General features: G+C 40.0%; 1 protein-coding gene across 1 annotated transcript; it reads right to left on the reverse strand.

Annotated features, from left to right (window-relative positions):
- Positions 1-14,427: 14,427 nt before the first annotated feature.
- Positions 14,428-15,401, reverse strand: LOC141607366 (uncharacterized). Its single transcript, XM_074426717.1, has 2 exons — positions 15,056-15,401; positions 14,428-14,960 (listed from the first exon to the last, which is right to left on the reverse strand). Exons 1-2 carry the CDS (start codon positions 15,399-15,401, stop codon positions 14,428-14,430), a joined length of 879 nt encoding a protein of 292 aa, XP_074282818.1.
- Positions 15,402-17,201: the final 1,800 nt, after the last annotated feature.

Here is a 17,201-nt window from a genome sequence, read left to right on the forward strand (position 1 = left end):
TTCTCGATCAAGAAACCGCTTCATGATATTGCAGGTGCATTTAGACATAACCCCACATTTGCAAGTAGGCATAGGATCCATGTTGTCAATGCCCTCCCAAAGTTACCTGATCTTGCTGTAGTATTCAAGCAAAGAAAAATTTTCTTGAACCAGATTGCTGAGAGTTTTCTTCAGATCATAGAGCTCAATAATGTTAAGCTGACCAAAGCGCTCAATAATTTCAACCCATAAAGCTTTGGAAGAATCAGCATACTGCAAATTGTCTCTGAGATTCTTAGAAACTGAATTAAGAATCTATCGAAGGACCAAGAGATCACATCTAACCCACTAGTTAAATTTCTTGTCAGACGGATCAGGAACACTGCAATCTCCAGTGATGAACCTCACCTTGTTCTTTGAAACCAATGCTTGAATCACATCCCGCTGCCATTGATGGAAATTATTACCATCAAAGAGATAAGCAGTAAGTTGAAGATTGGGTTGATCATTTGGTGACAAGAAAAGTGGATCATCCAAAGGAGAATAGAAAGAACGCTGAGAACAATCTGGTGTTTCAGTAAACTCAGGCATGTTTGAATGATAGGAATTGAAGAATTTGATGAAAAAGATGAAAGAAAGAGATATAGAAGATGAAGATTAATGCGGAAGCTTTTGTGGTTTATGAGGATCGTTCAACAATGGCGATTGATACCATGTGAACCTTCAATGTTGGTGAAGATTATAGAGAAGAAATGTAGAGAGAATTAAGAGAGAAGAATTAAGCAATTGATCATTTTATTATATTATCAAACTTGTGATTATACAATAGATGGGATTCATATATATAGGCTAATGTATAGCTCTAACAACTCCTAACAAACTACTGCTGATGTGGATAACTAACCACTCTATTATACCATAGATGGAAGTTCATATATATAGCCTAATGTATAGCCCTAACAACTCCTAAAAAAACTACTGCTGATGTGGATAACTAACCACTCTAACCGACTAACTAATCTGTAACAACCTAGTTAGTTACATAGTAGGTTAGTTAATTATACATATATGCTCATACAACAACTTACAGAAGAATTGTGATGTCAGAGATATTTTTTTTAGTCCCATTTTTTTTATTAGTTTGTGACTTAGAACAAACCACAATATATAGACACATAGTGTCATTTGAAATATTTGCAAAAGACGATTCATGTCTTTGTATAAGTCTGATAGCCACTTAATAAGGAGAAGAAATGTAACTGAATTTTCCCTTCATTTTATTTTCTTTACATCTTCTAATGCTGTAATTTGTGATCATAGAATTTGAAATATAACTTGTAATAGTCTTTTTAATCATCAAATCTTTGACTTGTTTTTGTTGTAAATCGTCAGTAGATTCAAGACCCCAATGTATGATCTTTGAAAGGAATCACATCTCTCGACCTTGCGTGCTCGCGTATCATCAAATCGGCAATCTATTACGCTCAAAGAATCAAGGTTTAAGGTTCTCCACAACATAGTTTGTTAAGCATTCAAGTATGAACTCCTTTTCTTTGCTTGCTTCAACAATTTCATTTTGATAGTTTTCAATTAAGAATTGCAGTCCCCTTTTTTTTCGACTTCGAAGTTTGAACGAAACCCTCTAGTACATAGTCCATGCTTTAGAGGTATTGGCCTGACTTTATTTTACTATGATGATTATAACAGGCTTTTCACTATCTTAAAGCTTGCGCTTACTTTCTGTTGAAAAGCCCATTAGTCATCTTCTCGTCATCTCTACTTCCTAGTCACATAGCTTGACTCTTGATTTTCTACTTGTTTCATTTTTTTTTATGATCACTGGTAGTGTTCACCATTTGTTATCTTCATCAATTCTTCTATGTCCAACAACTTACCGGGCTGATATAACCTCCTTGGGGGCTCTCCTATTGGTTTCCTCGGGGCATGCAGACGGCAAAGCATATCGATCTCCTTGGCAAATAGGTACATGTAACTTACATTTGATTTCTATTAACACATACCCATATATAATTGATAGAGGCCCTCGATCTTTATACAATTTGACGAATAACGTAATTATTTTAAATACCGTGTCGAAGCTATCTGTTGAAAATTAAATTTTTTTGGAATTCTATCACTTCTAACATAGCTATATAGCACTCCATAGCCTTTGTCTTCTTGAAATCAAGTCTGCAAAAATATTTGTTTGAATAGTACAACAGCTGGCATAATTTTTTGCTTTAAATTTGAATTCTAACTATCTTCTACTCTACTCATCTTTTACGTGACATACTTTTATGGATTTAGGATATATGTGAAGAACTAGGCGTGATATAATCCTCTTCATCCATATACCAAAGTATCTAAATATTTGTTTCATCCCGAGTTTGCAGGTGAGTATTATATGCAATTTTTTTTTTTTTGAATCTGTCTTGCTCATCATTTTTCTTTTTCTATGCTAGGTATAGAGCTCAGCATGGCGCACTTTGTCGAACGCGTCAAGGGTGATCGAAAATACTTGTGTATTAATAATGGTGACCATGGTGAAGAGTCCGAGACCAGCCTTCCTGTCTACAAATCATTGTTGCGTGTTCAGTATGAACTAGTTAATACTATTATTCCGGCGGATTTTCAAGAAAACATGTCACTTCATGCTAGACCGGGCGCTTATGGGACTCGTGGTCATACGCTTATCAGCACTTTGCCTACACAATCTATGCAAGATGAAATATTTCCACTTTTGGGGTGTAGAATCATTTCCGGAGATACTGGATGGGGATGTCGCGTCATTCAAATTCCCGGAGAATCAAGTTACATCGCAAGATACTGGGAATGAACCGAAGATGTTCTTGCTAGATATGGAGCCATCCTCAAAAATTTTTCAGTTTATGATGCGGTGTATGCTTCATTATATTCTTATGTCCGAGAACCTTGTATTTTGCGTGCATTCCTAAAAGCTTGGTGTTCCACTACCAACACACTTCATACTATGTTCGGAGAATTTTCTATTGCTTTATGGGATCTTCATCGTCTCAGTTGTTTGCCTATCCTTGGATCAATTTATGATGAAGCTTTTGCTAGTTTTGACAACTTACATGCTCTTGATGCTCAAGGTGTTCGGGTAATTCCCCGAGCATGTCATTTCTTACTGGTTGTTTATCATCGTCTTAAAATGCAATCTGGTAGAAAAGGTGTCAAAGGTGTAACTTCACAACAATGGATTGAGTTTTGGTGCAAGAGGTCTCATGTATATAAAATGCCCCCGAAGCGACGACGAGAGAGCAAGAATCCTCCCAAATTCATGGGAAACCCTTCTGGAAAAATTGACCCAAAACCGCTTGTCTGGACATCTGATGAGTTAAAAATATTTGAGTCAATGGGAATAGTTCATGAAAGTCGGAAGCAATCAACATATTTGGCAACCTTCTTGTCATGTTGGTTATATGTAACTTTGTACTCCCATAATCTGAAGATCGACTTATTAGACCAGAAACTTTTGAGGTAGCAAGCTTGATGGCTCGTGGAGAAGTATTTAGTCTTGCACCGCTTGTGTTAGCAAGTATTTATCGAGGGCTCAACATGATTTCTACATCTCCCAAGCCTGGTTTTCCCGCCTGCGTTATTTGTATGGCTGGCTTGCTCACTATTTCAGGACACATCATGAAGTTGAACCATGCCCGAGCGGTCCAAGAATGGTGCTTTATTTTGGTGCGCAACCCGCAAAATTTTCGAGAGATGACGAAGCTCGTAGACTCATTCACGAGGGACGGTCCATCGACCTTAGTTGTATTACTAAATTCTTTGACAAGGGTGTATGTTTTCACGATGATGGAGCCTTAGATAAAGTAAACTTAAGCTATTTTATTTGTTTACGTACTGCATATTTTCCATTACGCTCCGGTGCATTATTTGTGCTCCTGCCATACACCCTATACCGGTTTTCCAAACAATTTGGTTTTACATTAAGGGCTTCCTAGTAGGGCGAGCAAAAAATCCGATTATCCAAACTGATCCGATATCCGATCTGTATCCGATCCGAATGTTTGGATATCCGATCCGAAAGTTAATTTTGGTTTGGATATCTGATCTGAAATCTTTGGTTTTGGTTTGGATATGGATATTAGAATTAAAATATTTGGATATCCGATCCGATCTGAAACTATAGTTTTCTAGTATAATTTCGAGAAAATAAAATTTTATTTGATACAACAACTTAATTAATGTTTAAAATATTAGAGAAATATCTAGGTAGTACTTAAATTTTATGCCGAGAACATTCGAATAAGAATACTAAAGAAAATCATCATGTAAGACTATGAATATAATCGTGTTTCAAACTTAATTTTAAAGTAAATTCAAAAGTATGGATATCCGATGGATATCCGCATCCGATCCGATTATTTTGGATACCCGAACATTGGATATCCGAAACATTTGGTTTGGATATTGGATATCTAATTTCAGGATTTTTAATATGGATATCCGATCCGAACTAGCACTTTAGATTAAATACCCGATCCGTACTCTCTCCTACTTCCTAGCACTCTTACTTCAGACGTTAAACATGTATCTTGCAAAGAAGCACTAAGAAAATGGCGAATGATTTTATTTGAAGGTAGTCGATCTCGGGTGCATTTGTTTCCTCTTCCAAGGTCAAAGTGGCGCGATTTTAAGTCGGTAGCTTTTGAAAAGTGGTGGAGCAAGTTAGATGTAAAGGACTTGTTAGCAAAAGCCCATGTGCTTTGAATTCGCAATAGAACCGATCCGACCAAGAAGTTATCTAAAAGTCATGGAAAAAAGAGTGAAACACGTATACGTACGTCGCCGAATCATTCCATAACTGAAGATTCTGGTGAGACACCATCCATAATTCAATCTCCGAGAAACCAGGCGGGCGCTCACAAACAAACCAAATTTTTGCAGGAGGAGTGGATAGTGACGATGTGGAGTCGGGCACCAACTTCAAACATAGGCGTCGAGGAGACGTTGATAAAGCCAGAGGAGAAGTTGGTAAAGCTAAAGGAGCTGCTACTATCAATGTGCGAAACCTCAATCGAGTTGATGTGGACCTCTTTGCAAACATACCAAGAATTCTCTGACAATCCCTCAAAATTGATTCTGGTAGTACACCTTTAATTATTATTTTTTCTTTTAAATTTCTTTTTGCAGGACGGAGAATTTAACCTTGATAAAGAAGTGCCAAATTTGATAGGTGAACCTCTTCCTGATGTTGTTGTTGACCGACTGAATCCACGCAAAGGTGTAGATACCTCATTCTACACCTTCCGCCAACCACTCAGTGATGATTAGGCCGCATGTTTGGTACACGGAACGATTTATGACAGTCCGTAAGTTTATCGTCAAGTGATAGCTCAAATACCTGTGTCTACCCCTTGGTCATCATCTACGCACCGATACGGCCGTTTTGACAGTAATTAGAGTTCATTTGGAGTCCGGGTAAAAAAACCGCTTCATTTACTAAGAAACCGTTTAAAATGCCCAGTCGGAATGTTCTAGAATATTCTAGATATTTATTTCATAATTTAATTTTATATCTTTTGGTAAAATATCATCCATAAATCATATTTTACGGAATAAGGAAGTAGAGATCTACCGCAATTCCATAATAGGAACGTGGAAATCTTTCTTCCGGAGGAGGAAACCTCTGGGGAAATGACGTAGCAGGTGTTGCGCCTCTTAGAAGGATCGCAGCAGCTGCTGCGCCTCTTCTCCAGCCTATTATCGTTGTTTACAGAACTTTTCCGTGATTTATTTCCAAAGTTTGAGTCATTCCATAACTCTTCACATTTTTTAGTATAAATAGAGACCTTTGGTCTCCATATTTTTCACGCGAGTGTCCGTCCTTCTCTTCTCTCTTTGCATTCTAGACCGTGCTCTAAGCTTTCGACGCATATGTGCTTGATCAATCGACCATGTAAGCTCAGATTATTCTGAGTCCCAGTCACGTTGCATGACTGACCAATTTGACCACTACATATCAATCAATCAATTAATCTAAAATCCTTCAACGAGGTCACTTTCTACATACATTCGAGTCGAGCAATCACTAAACGTTAACGTAGTTAATCTCGTTTCGTCAAACATGTAAGTCTGAGAGTGTAAACCCCATCTTTTTTTATTGTATTTTATTTTTTGTATCAATTAATGTAAGATTCACGTCAAAAGTACACTTAAAGCCGAGTTTAAAAACCTCTTTACAAAACTGTTTTTACGAAACAGCAGTTACCATACGTCGAGAAGAAACCCAGCAGGAGCTACGCCTCTTCCAGAGCCTGCCGCTGCTCCTGCTCTTCTTCTTCCTCCTCGGTTTTCTGTGGTTTTGTTCCTTTTGTTTTATTTTCTTATTTTCTTCCTTTCTTCAGTACAGAAACCGTGCTTTAATCATTCCTTTCAATTATCACGTTTCGTTTTCGACTTAAATCCCTTATAATTCAATATTTGCGGGTTTTCGTCATTAAATCAAACCCGGATTTTAGAAGCTCGATTCGTCCATATCAAGTTTCTAGGATTCGTCTTTTGTACATATTTTCTATTGTTTATTTCCAATTCATCAATTTCTTTTAAAGTTGGTTCCTTTATCGTATTTAAACCTAACTCGTTTTAATTCGTTATAATTCGTTTCTAACCCGTTTTAATTCGTTTTAAATCGTGTTTATCGCTTTTATGACGGTTTCATATATAATTAATATACTAAATCACCTTTCACTTGAGTTTAATATCAATAATCAATCGTAAAACACACCAAAGAACATTAACTACCCGCGGTTCTGACTTCACAGCCGGAGCTCAACTCAAGAGTAGACGCGGGAATAGCTGCGCCTATTCTAAGGGATGCAACAGATGCTGCGCTTGTTCTGAGTTGACTTCTGTCCCTGAACTTCCGTTCTCGCTTTGACGTAGCCTTAATTAAGTGTTTAATTGACTATTAATCGTAATATCACTCTTTAATTTGTTCTATTTTGTCACTTTAATTTCTAACATTTTATTTTTCTTTTCTTCTTTTCCTCAAATTTCCGTTTCGAGTGTATTTTTGACCTAAATCAATTATTCATTGTAATTACTTGTAATTTTAATTATCGTTATTTATTTATCGTATCTATTTATGTATGGTTTATTCATTTGTTTTCACATGTAATTAATCCTAATTCCCAATTCGACATAATTGTTTGCTAACTATTTGTGCACCGAAATAGTTTAATTCACATGCTAGGTTTAAAACATTCGATGTTGCATTGCATGCATATAACCGACAACATATCAAGTATGAATAACTTCCCTAATCATTATTAGAGGCCGCTATCGAGGCGGACGGGATTAGTTGTTCGATTAAAGAGCTTCCTAATACGTACCCTCACCCCTTACTCCAGATCTCTATGAACATCCGTGTTCATTGGCATCCACGAGAGTCATTCTAGATATAGAATGCTAAGGATAACGAGTTCTTAGTGTTCATGTCACTACTTTGTGTCTTGACATAACACGAGGTATTCGAACGGTTCTAATTTCCCATAAAAATTGGTGGCAACTCCACAAATGCACGCTTATTTCAAGCGCTTTCGCGCGCGCCGCGGGTGGCCCGTGTCCACAGTTTGGCGACTCCGTTGGGGATTATACACTTACGTATTACCCACGGTGAAACTTGAACGAGGTTAGGGAATAGTTTATACGAGACAGTTGTCGGTTTTCATTACTCAACCGTATTAGGTCGTTTTACTCGGCCTTCCTAGGCCCAACCCAACCAATTCGACCAATCGTCCCGTCTGGACGGTCCAAATTCTTATATGGGCCTAAGGATATATTGAGATTGACGCCAATCATACCGTGGTACATACTCTTGTTTGTATCAAGGGCTTTCACTACTCGAGGAAATGGACTAGGAACCGACCTTACTCATGTTTGGCACGTACCTCTCCACAGACCAGGGTTTGATTGTTTGGTATAGCAACCCACCTTTTAAGCCCAAACCTTTTAAATGCACTCAGCATACCGTTATTATGCCTATTTGTATCATATATGTGATCACCGTTTTGTAAACAAAACCATGACGAAATTTCTGTAAAACAAAATCCCTTTTAAAATGTAAATACTTTCAAAAGTGGCCTAAAATAGCGCAAAATGAGTCGAAACTCTGTCCAAATGTCCAGTCAAAATTCAGGCCTCAAAACCCATTTTAAAACCTCACTTCGAGTCAGCACTCCTACAACTACACTACAGTTGCCTAGGACAAACATTTCAAAATTTGTCATTTTCAAACCTCACTTAACACAGTGGCACACTCCCACTTCACAAGTCGAGTCTTTTTTGAGTAAGTGCGCTAAAATGGTCGATCGTGTTTTGATTCATCGTCGATCTCTTATCCAGCTTCCTAAATGCCTGGAACTAGTCACGCAAGCGTTAATGGTCAACCCCAACAACCCAAAAATGGTAATGATCTAATCCTAGCTGCGCTCATCCGTCTCCAAACAAGCCAAGACCAAGCTTATGCTCGCCTCAATGCTATTGAAGGCTGAATTGTCGCTGTAGAAACTAGGCTTCCTCCTGCAGAGAAAGAAGTTCCCGACATGAGCGTGCATGATAACCTTCCACCCTTTGTTGGACAACCAGAAGTCAACCCGCCACTAAGTCCTACTCAAGCTGAAAAGCGACTCCAATACTTGGAGGAGCAACTAATGTACCTTAAGGGAGATGACATCTACAGGGAGAATAATCGCAAGTATGAAACGGTAAATGCTTAATTGCCAACCAACTTCAACATGACTGACATCCCAAAGTTCAAGGGGTATGAAAATCGTTTGAACCACGTTCGTGCCTTCAAGGATTATATGTCTATCAAAGGCATCAAACCCGAGATGTTCCTAAGGATCTTTCCTTCATCTCTCGACACTATTCTTAAGCAATGGTTTTATTCTTTGGAGCACAAGAAAATTGCCACTTGGGACGATGAAACAATTGAGTTCACTAAACAATACGCGGATAATGCTGAGATTCAAGTCAATATGAGCACTCTCGAGGTTCTTACCCAAAATGAGAAAGAAGGCTTCACCGACTTCCTAAGTAGGTGGAGAAAGACTAACACACAACTTGTTGAACGTCTAGACGAAGCTACTCTTGTAGAAAAGTTCGTGGATAATTTGAGACCTATTTATGCAAACCATTTGAGGTACCAAAACATAAAGTCTTTCAAAGACTTAACTGTGCTAGGAACGAGAATTGAAGACGACATCCGTAAAGCACTCTTGTCCAAATCGATGGGTCGTGGATATCAGGGTTCGACGATTCGTTCTTATGGCTCTACTAGCAAGACTGGTGAGGTTAATCTTTTTTAATTTGCTAAAAAGAATAACCCACAAAGTAAGTTCACGAACATTGGTGATTCATACTCCAACGCTCTGAAAAGGTTGATGAAACAAGGTAAGCTCCAGCCCATAGGACCTACGCCTGACCAAGAGAAGAAGTATAAGTTCTAAGATGAGAACGCATCTGCGAATATCACGAGAGGAAAGGGACACGATACGGAGAAATGCTTTAAACTGAAACATGTCCTTCAGGATATGATCGAAGATGGTCGTTTACCCATACCTCCCGGAGGTAAGCCTAACAATACTCAGAATCCTCTTGGAGTTCTGATGATAACAGATGAATAATCCACCTTGGATTGTTCACACCTCATTTCTCCAGTCGAGGATGAGATTCATGCACTAGAAGAGGAAGGGAGTTATTCCGCCATTTCTCCTACCATCGTCGATTTTATCGCATGGGCAAAGAGTGTAAGTAGACAAGTTTCAGAACTGCAAGCTGTAGTGGCATCTCTACGCAATCCAAGCACCATACCTAAGGGAGACACGCCACTGGCTCCAATTCTATCTCAAGAGTCTACAATGCAAGAGGTAATCACAGTAGTTGACAATCTAGTCGAGCAAATAATCAGTCTAGAAGCTGAAATCATCAGGTTGAGAGAACTCAATATCGTAACAGAATATAGGCAAATGACGATGAAGACGAATACCTCACAGAACACTTTCTAGTCAAGGTCAGTGAGGATATAGTCAAGGCTAGCGAAGATCAAGATATAGATCACCTTACTCGCTCAGGGCGTCCCATATCAAAATGTCTCTCGAACGGTCGTATCCGTTAATGGTCTAGTTACTAACACCAATGTCATCACACCAAATAATGGCGAAGATACCTCTAATGACCATTTACTAAAACAACTGCAGAAGACAAAGGCTGATCTTTCAGTCTGGCAATTAGTTGCGAGTTCATTTCCCCATCGCCAAGCCTTAATGCAAGCATTGGCTAAATTGAACGTAGCACACAACTCGACGCCTGACGACGTAGTCAGCCTAGTCTTCCAAGACTCAGTTAAGCTAAGTAGCCTAGTTACTTTTTCATATGAGGATTTGCCTCCTTTTGGCGCCAATCATAATCTTGCTCTATACATTACAGTCACGTGCTTAAGGAAGAATGTACCAATGAATTTGGTGGATGACGGCTCCGCAGTCAACGTCATACCACTAAAGACAGCATACAAGTTGGGCATGAAAGAATCAGATAGGACTCCTACCAACCAAGGTGTCCGAGCATACGATGGAACCCGACGTAAAGTAGTAGGGCTAATTAACCTCACTATAGCCACAGGGCCAATCGAGCGAAAGGTTAATTTCCAAATAGTGGACATCGAGGCATCCTTCAATATACTTCTGGGAAGGCCTCGGATTCACGCTTCTAAAGCGGTAACATCCACCTTGCACCAGAAAGTCAAAATACCTCTAGATGGTAAAGTAGTGACGATCACTTCGTCACCTATCAAGGCTGTGAGAGAGAAAATGTCAAGCAATCAAGTAGTCACAGACCCAGTATACGAGCTTGGGGGATTTCAGAGCATAAATCTTATAGAGAGCGAACTGGCACCTCTATATTTCAACCCATACTCCAATTTGGTGGTCAACCGCATACTCAAGTCCCAGGGATACATCCCAGGAATGTCATTAAATCCCACCAAGAAGAATTTCTTTGCACCTTACAAAGAGGGAAACTCTCAAAGGATACCACTAGGATTGGGGTACAAACCCACGAAAGCGGAAGCCCTGGAAATGCTCACTCAGTTTCAAAACCGTAAGAACAAAGGAATCCAAATGCGATCCTATCTTCCTACCCTAAATGGATACTTCGTTAGAGAAGGGATTCACGAGTACTTTCATGGGTTTCCCGAACCTTGGCATTATAAGGGAATACAACTAGCTGGAATCGAGGTATTCCACGATTGCTACTTCATCCCTTCAGAAACGGTTCCTACCGTCAAAACTCGTCAAACACCTTGTTTAGACGAACAAGCTTTTAGCCTTCTGTTTGGCGACCGATTCGTCAGGGCAGCGCAGGATGAGATCATTACCATGATACTTCAAGATGACCATTTCAACCCGACAGCGCTAATTACATCAAACCAAATCGAATCGCGAGAAAGGATGGAGAAAGTCGATCAAGTGGACTAACAACCAAGGAAAACTCTTCAAGGTCACTATTGGAGAAGGAGAAATGTTCAAAGGAGAATCAAGACAACGACCCGCATCGAAGTCGAGTCGAGTCGTGTCCGAGTCTAGAGAAGTCGCTAGAGAGTCTTCTTCTGTCGTCACTCCTCATCCCATTGTTTCTCCTAGCATAGCGTCACATAGTAATAGCAGCATGAGAAATGTCCCAAAGAATGTCCCTTTACCGCCACCGACTCTTTGAATGATGGCTTCTTTGTTTCACTATTTTCAAAATTTAATATGAATAAATCGATTCTCGCTTACTCCTTGTGTTTTTCCTCAATGCAATTCTATTTACAATGATAACGAGGATGATCCTAACCTAGACTCAGTCAAATTACATCCCTATATAATTAAAGAGATATTACAAGAGGGGGAAGGCGCACCAGTTATAGAAATTAAAAATACCGAACCCATCAACGTAGGACAGCTTTTGCAGATGTCGAGAAAATTGGGAAAGAAGCCACCTTGGTTTACAAATATATAAAACACTTTAAAAGGGATCCAATCCGACTTCAAGACAAGATTGAGTCGTATGTCGCCACCGTCAAGGCTTTTTGCTTTCTAGAAGAAGCTACCAGGGACCGTCTTCGCCATGAGGATTTGGGCAAAGAAATTACTGAAGAGCGTGAAGGACTCGAAAAATATAGTCATGTTCTTGCTAATGCCGAGGCGGCTTCCCTCACTATAGCGGAAAAGATGTCCGATGTAGGCAAGGAGATAGCTCAACTGGAGGATACGTTAGAAAAGGCTCATCAAGCATATCGTCACTTAGCTAGTGACATGGAAAATCTTGAGAGATCTCGTAAGGCTGCCCGAGACCAAGTTGAAACAAGAGGGTCGAAGATCGCTAAATTGGAGGCCACCCCGCAATTGAGTGCAGAAGATGTAGCCGTTCTTGAGGAGAAGAGTTGTTTAGTCCTAGAATTGCAATCATCGTTGGACCCAGATGCTTGGATGGATTTGGTACTCTAGGATAAATTTTATCATAGGTCACCGTCCCCCCCCCCCCTTTTTTGTATACGTACCCATTTTTATTTTGACATGATAACGAGGTATGTTATAACGTAGTAAGTAGAAGTTGCAGTGTTTGGTGTAAACATGTACTCTCTTTGTATTCATACTGTTTTGTTGTACGTAGTAATTTTTTTAAGTAGCTGATATGTTGTGTACTTCTCCCTTTTGGATGTAATGTAAATGTAATGTTACATTAAAAACTGCTAGACTATATCTATGTATAAGATATAATGTAACAGGACACGATGTGATTTTTAGATTTAGTCGTTCAGAGTTTAAGCTCATGCAGGCCAGGAGCAGTAAAACGTCGTTTTTTTAAGGCGTGACATAATTTTTTTTTTGAAGTATGACACGCCCCTTTGATAAGACTGCATGGACTTTTTTTTTATATGGGTGCACTCGGACTACATGTTCATCCAAGCTGCCTACGTACTTGTAAAGTAAAAACAGTACTTCACAAGATCAAGTCGACGTAGTTTAAAGAGGTTTGCAGTTTTGACTCTTGCTTAGGAGCATGGCTTGTAGTTTACGCTCTTGCTTAGGAGCATGATGCTGTTTCAAGAGTAGTAACGCTTGAGAAATTTCCCATTTATTGGGCCTATGAGCACACCGTCTTCATCCGCAATCTTGTATGCGCTGTTCTTGTAAACTTCTTGTACCACATACTGGCCATCCTACTTAGAGGTGAATTTACCAACCGGCTTGTGAGAGGTGATAATTAGTCTTCGTATTTCAAGGACTAGGTCTCCTACTTGAAAAGAACGAAGACATACTTTTTTGTTGGATGCTCGCGATAACCTTTCTTGATAACATTGGAGCTTCTGTTGGGCCTCTAGTCTTTTTCATCGAGTGCCTCCAACTCTACTAAACGTAACTTATCATTTTCATCTTCTGTAAGTTCCTCTTCAATAGCAATGCGTAAGGATGGGATCTGCATTTCTAATGGCAACACAGCCTCTACTCCATACACCAACGCATACGGGGTTACTTGAGTAGGAGTTTTGTATGTGGTATGATAGGCCCACAATGCCTCACCAATTCTTTCATGCCAATCTCGCTTTGATTTTGCTACTACTTTTCTCAACAAGTTGCAAAGTGTCTTGTTAAAGCCTTCAGCCAAGCCATTTGCAGGAGCGTTGTACATCGATGACTTGTACTGTCTGAATTTTAACTTCTCTCCTAAACTTGTCATTAGATGGTTATCGAACTGTTTCCCATTATCACTTATGATACGTTGTGGTACACCATATCTATATATTATTTGAGTTCGGATGAGATTCATAACATTTCCTTCTTGACTTCCCGTAATGTGATGGCTTCTGCCCATTTTGAGAAATAGTCGATGCAGCGAGAATATACTAGTGTCCATTCGAGGCTTTCGAAGTGAGAAGTCCCACAATGTCGAGTCCCCAAGCTTCGAAGGGCTATGAAGATACAGTCGGGTGTAACAGCTCTGGCGGCTGATTTATGAAGTTTGCGTAGAACTGACAGGGTTGACACTTTTTCGCGAAGTCCATGCAGTCTTGAACCATGGTTGGCCAGTAATACCCCATTCTCTTTACACGATCTTAAATTTTAGGTCCAGATTGGTGAGCGCCACAAATTCCGAATGAGCTTTGTGCATTGCTTGATGGCTTCATCTTTATTTAGACACCTCAACCAATGTCCTAAGAAAGAGCGTATGTAGAGCGCCCCTTTGTAATGAAGAAATTTTGGAGCATGTCGGTGTACCTATACCATGTGCCTGGATCATCGGGTAATTTTTGTGGTCCAAGAAATCAATGATATGTTGGCGCCATCATCTTCATCACCATGTAGCCACAAATCATGTTTGTTGTATCTATATCTTCTACTCTTTCAAGTAAAGCTATTGCCCAGCGATTCAGACCGGCACTTGCATAGATTCTTTTGCCCCCAGTGCCAAAGTGGCTAAAAGGTTAGCAAGCGCGTCAGCCAACTTATTGGCACTCCTCGGTATATGACCAATATTGATGGAGTCAAGTTGATTAAGCAGTTGCAACGCCTGTCGATGGTAGGGAATCAAGTCTTCCTTTCTTACCTCATACTCATCCAGGACTTGGCTGATCACCAATTGTGAGTCTCCGTAAATATCCATGTCCCTTACGCCTATTTCAAGTTCCATTTGAAGACCTAATATCAAAGCTTTATATTCTGCCACGTTATTTGAGCAAAACTGTGTGAGTGTAAATGAGTATGGTATTACATGGTTTTGTGGAGATATGAACACAACTCCTGCTCCAGCTCCGTCTCGCCTTGCATCACCGTCGAAGTACATTTGCCATGGAGGTAAAATGTCCACGTAAAATATTTCTTCTCCTGGTAGTTCATCTGAAAGTTCCCACTCTGTCGGGACTGTATGAACAGCGAAGAAATCTGCAATAACCTGACCTTTTACTGCTTTTTGAGACACAAACACCAAGTCATACTGTTTAAGTAACACTGCCTATTTCGCAAGTCTTCCAGATAAGACTGGTCTTGAGAGTATATACTTGATTGGATCACTTTTGAGACCACGTGTATGGTATGCGCCTGCATGTAGTGCCTCAACTTCTGGATGGCGAACACCAAAGCAAGACATATCTTCTCTATGGGTGAGTAATTTAATTCAGCTCCAACAAAGGTACGACTCAAGTAGTAGAGTGCTCTCTCCTTACGGTCTTCAATTTCTTGTGCACACATTGCCCCCAGCGAACGTTCTTCTGTAGCGATGTATAGAATGAGCGGTTTTCCTGGAATCGGTGCCCCCAACACTAGTGCACTAGCCAGGTACTTTTTTATGCTATCAAAAGCATGTTTGCATTTTTCATCCCACTGAAATGGAGCATCCTTTTTCATGAGATGACTGAACAGCTGACAACGTCCTGCTAGGTTAGAGATGAACCTTCGAATCTATGCCAAACGTCCCTGCAACCCGCGCAGCTCCTTCAACGTCTTTGGTTCTGGTATTTCGTTGATAGCTTTGATTTTGGTCTGGTCGATTTCAATGCCTCTATTCCTTACCACGAACTCCAAGAACTTCCCGGATATGACGCCGAATGCACACTTGAGTGGGTTCATCTTGAGTTGACATTTTCTAAGTCTCTCAAAGACAGTATGAAGGTCTTTAACATGGTCTTTTCTTTTCTTTGATTTGACAACCACGTCGTCGACATAACACTCTATCGTTTTATCAAAGATCCTTTGCATTGCTCAGCGATATGTGGCCCGACATTTTGAGTCCAAATGGCATGACTTTGTAGCAAAATATCCCTTTTGGTGTGCGAAATGTCGTTACTTCTTGATCTTCGGTGCCATTTGTATTTGATTGTATCCAGAAATGCAATTCATGAACGAGTGCTTCGTGGCCGTAGTTGCATTTATCATCAACTCAGAATCGAAAAGGGAAGTCGTCCTTTGGACATGCATCATTAAGATCTCTGAAGTTGACGATACACGTAGTTGCCCATTTTTCTTTCGATCGAACAATGTTGGCTATCCGGGTAGGATATCGACTTCACGGATAAATCCAAATCAATGAGTTTGTTAACCTCTTTTTCAATTTCAGGTATAAGCTCCGTCCTAAAGCGACGTTGAGATTGCTTTCTAGGACTGATTCCTTTTCTGATTGCCAATCGATGAACTGCAATTTTTGGGCTTAGTCCGGGCATTTCCTTGTAGCTCCAAGAAAAGACGTCCTTGTACTCAACCAACAATTTTTAGTACTCCTCTTCTTCCTCTTTAGTCAACAGAGCACTGACGTACATTGGACGAGGATCTTCATCGGTTCTAGGTTTACTTCTTTTAAATCATCTACGGTTGATTGTACCTCGTCTTCAAGTGTTTCAGGTGCCTTGTCAGCCTCTACCTCTTCGCTGTCATCAGGTATCTCTTCTGTAGTGATATGATAAGAAGTCACAATTTCCAAGTCTTTTACATTACCGGTGTGTGAAGATGGAGGTTTAGACTCTTCAACATTGCTTGAGGACAAACCAATGAGAACTAATACTCATCTTCATGCTTTTAATGGCTCATGTTGGATGATGTCCACCACTTGCAAATGCTTCATGCGAGAGGGTATTGCGCTTCTCAAGTCATCACTTATGTTTACATCTTCATCGTTTTCTTCCACAGAATTTGAGCACAGAAGAGTCTTACCACTATCATTATTGGAGGCTCCTAAACGAGTTAAGACCGTGTTTGAACGAACACCTAACGATCACTTAATGCACCTTTCTTTCTTGTACATGGCGGAGGGGTTGACGACTTAACTTCATTTGTTCCTCGTTTATCCAGTCGAGTGAAGACAGAAGGACAATTTTTTGTAGGACTCGGTCTCCCCAGCCTGTCGAATATAGAAGGATGGGCTCTCTGTACAGGTGGACTTATCCTGTCGAAGACTGAAGATGTTTTTAGTGTTTTAATGTCTTCTTCTTCATTCTCCTCAGCCTCTTCCACTGTGATATGTTGTGAAGATGTAGTAGTTATGTTCCTACGAGCACTGATCTTCACGGGTGTGGGAGACTTATAACCAAGCCCTGCTTTAGTCTCTATAAAGCTTCCTTCTTGCTTGAACAACTCCTGTTGCGTTTTTTTAAGCCCATATGGTTCAACTTCTACAACTTTCCCGAGTAGAGTTGGTTTTGTAAAGTCTTAACC

The sequence above is a fragment of the Silene latifolia genome, chromosome 10 (assembly GCF_048544455.1).
Source record: "Silene latifolia isolate original U9 population chromosome 10, ASM4854445v1, whole genome shotgun sequence".
NCBI classification, from domain to species: Eukaryota; Viridiplantae; Streptophyta; class Magnoliopsida; order Caryophyllales; family Caryophyllaceae; genus Silene; species Silene latifolia.

Coding starts and splice junctions, on each gene's coding strand:
- LOC141607366 (XM_074426717.1), bottom strand. CDS start 15,401: ATGAAAAAGGATGCTCCATTTCAGTGGGATGAAAAATGCAAACATGCT. Junction 14,961..15,055: donor CTCAAAAGTGATCCAATCAA/GTATATACTCTC, acceptor CTCAAAAAGCAG/TAAAAGGTCAGGTTATTGCA.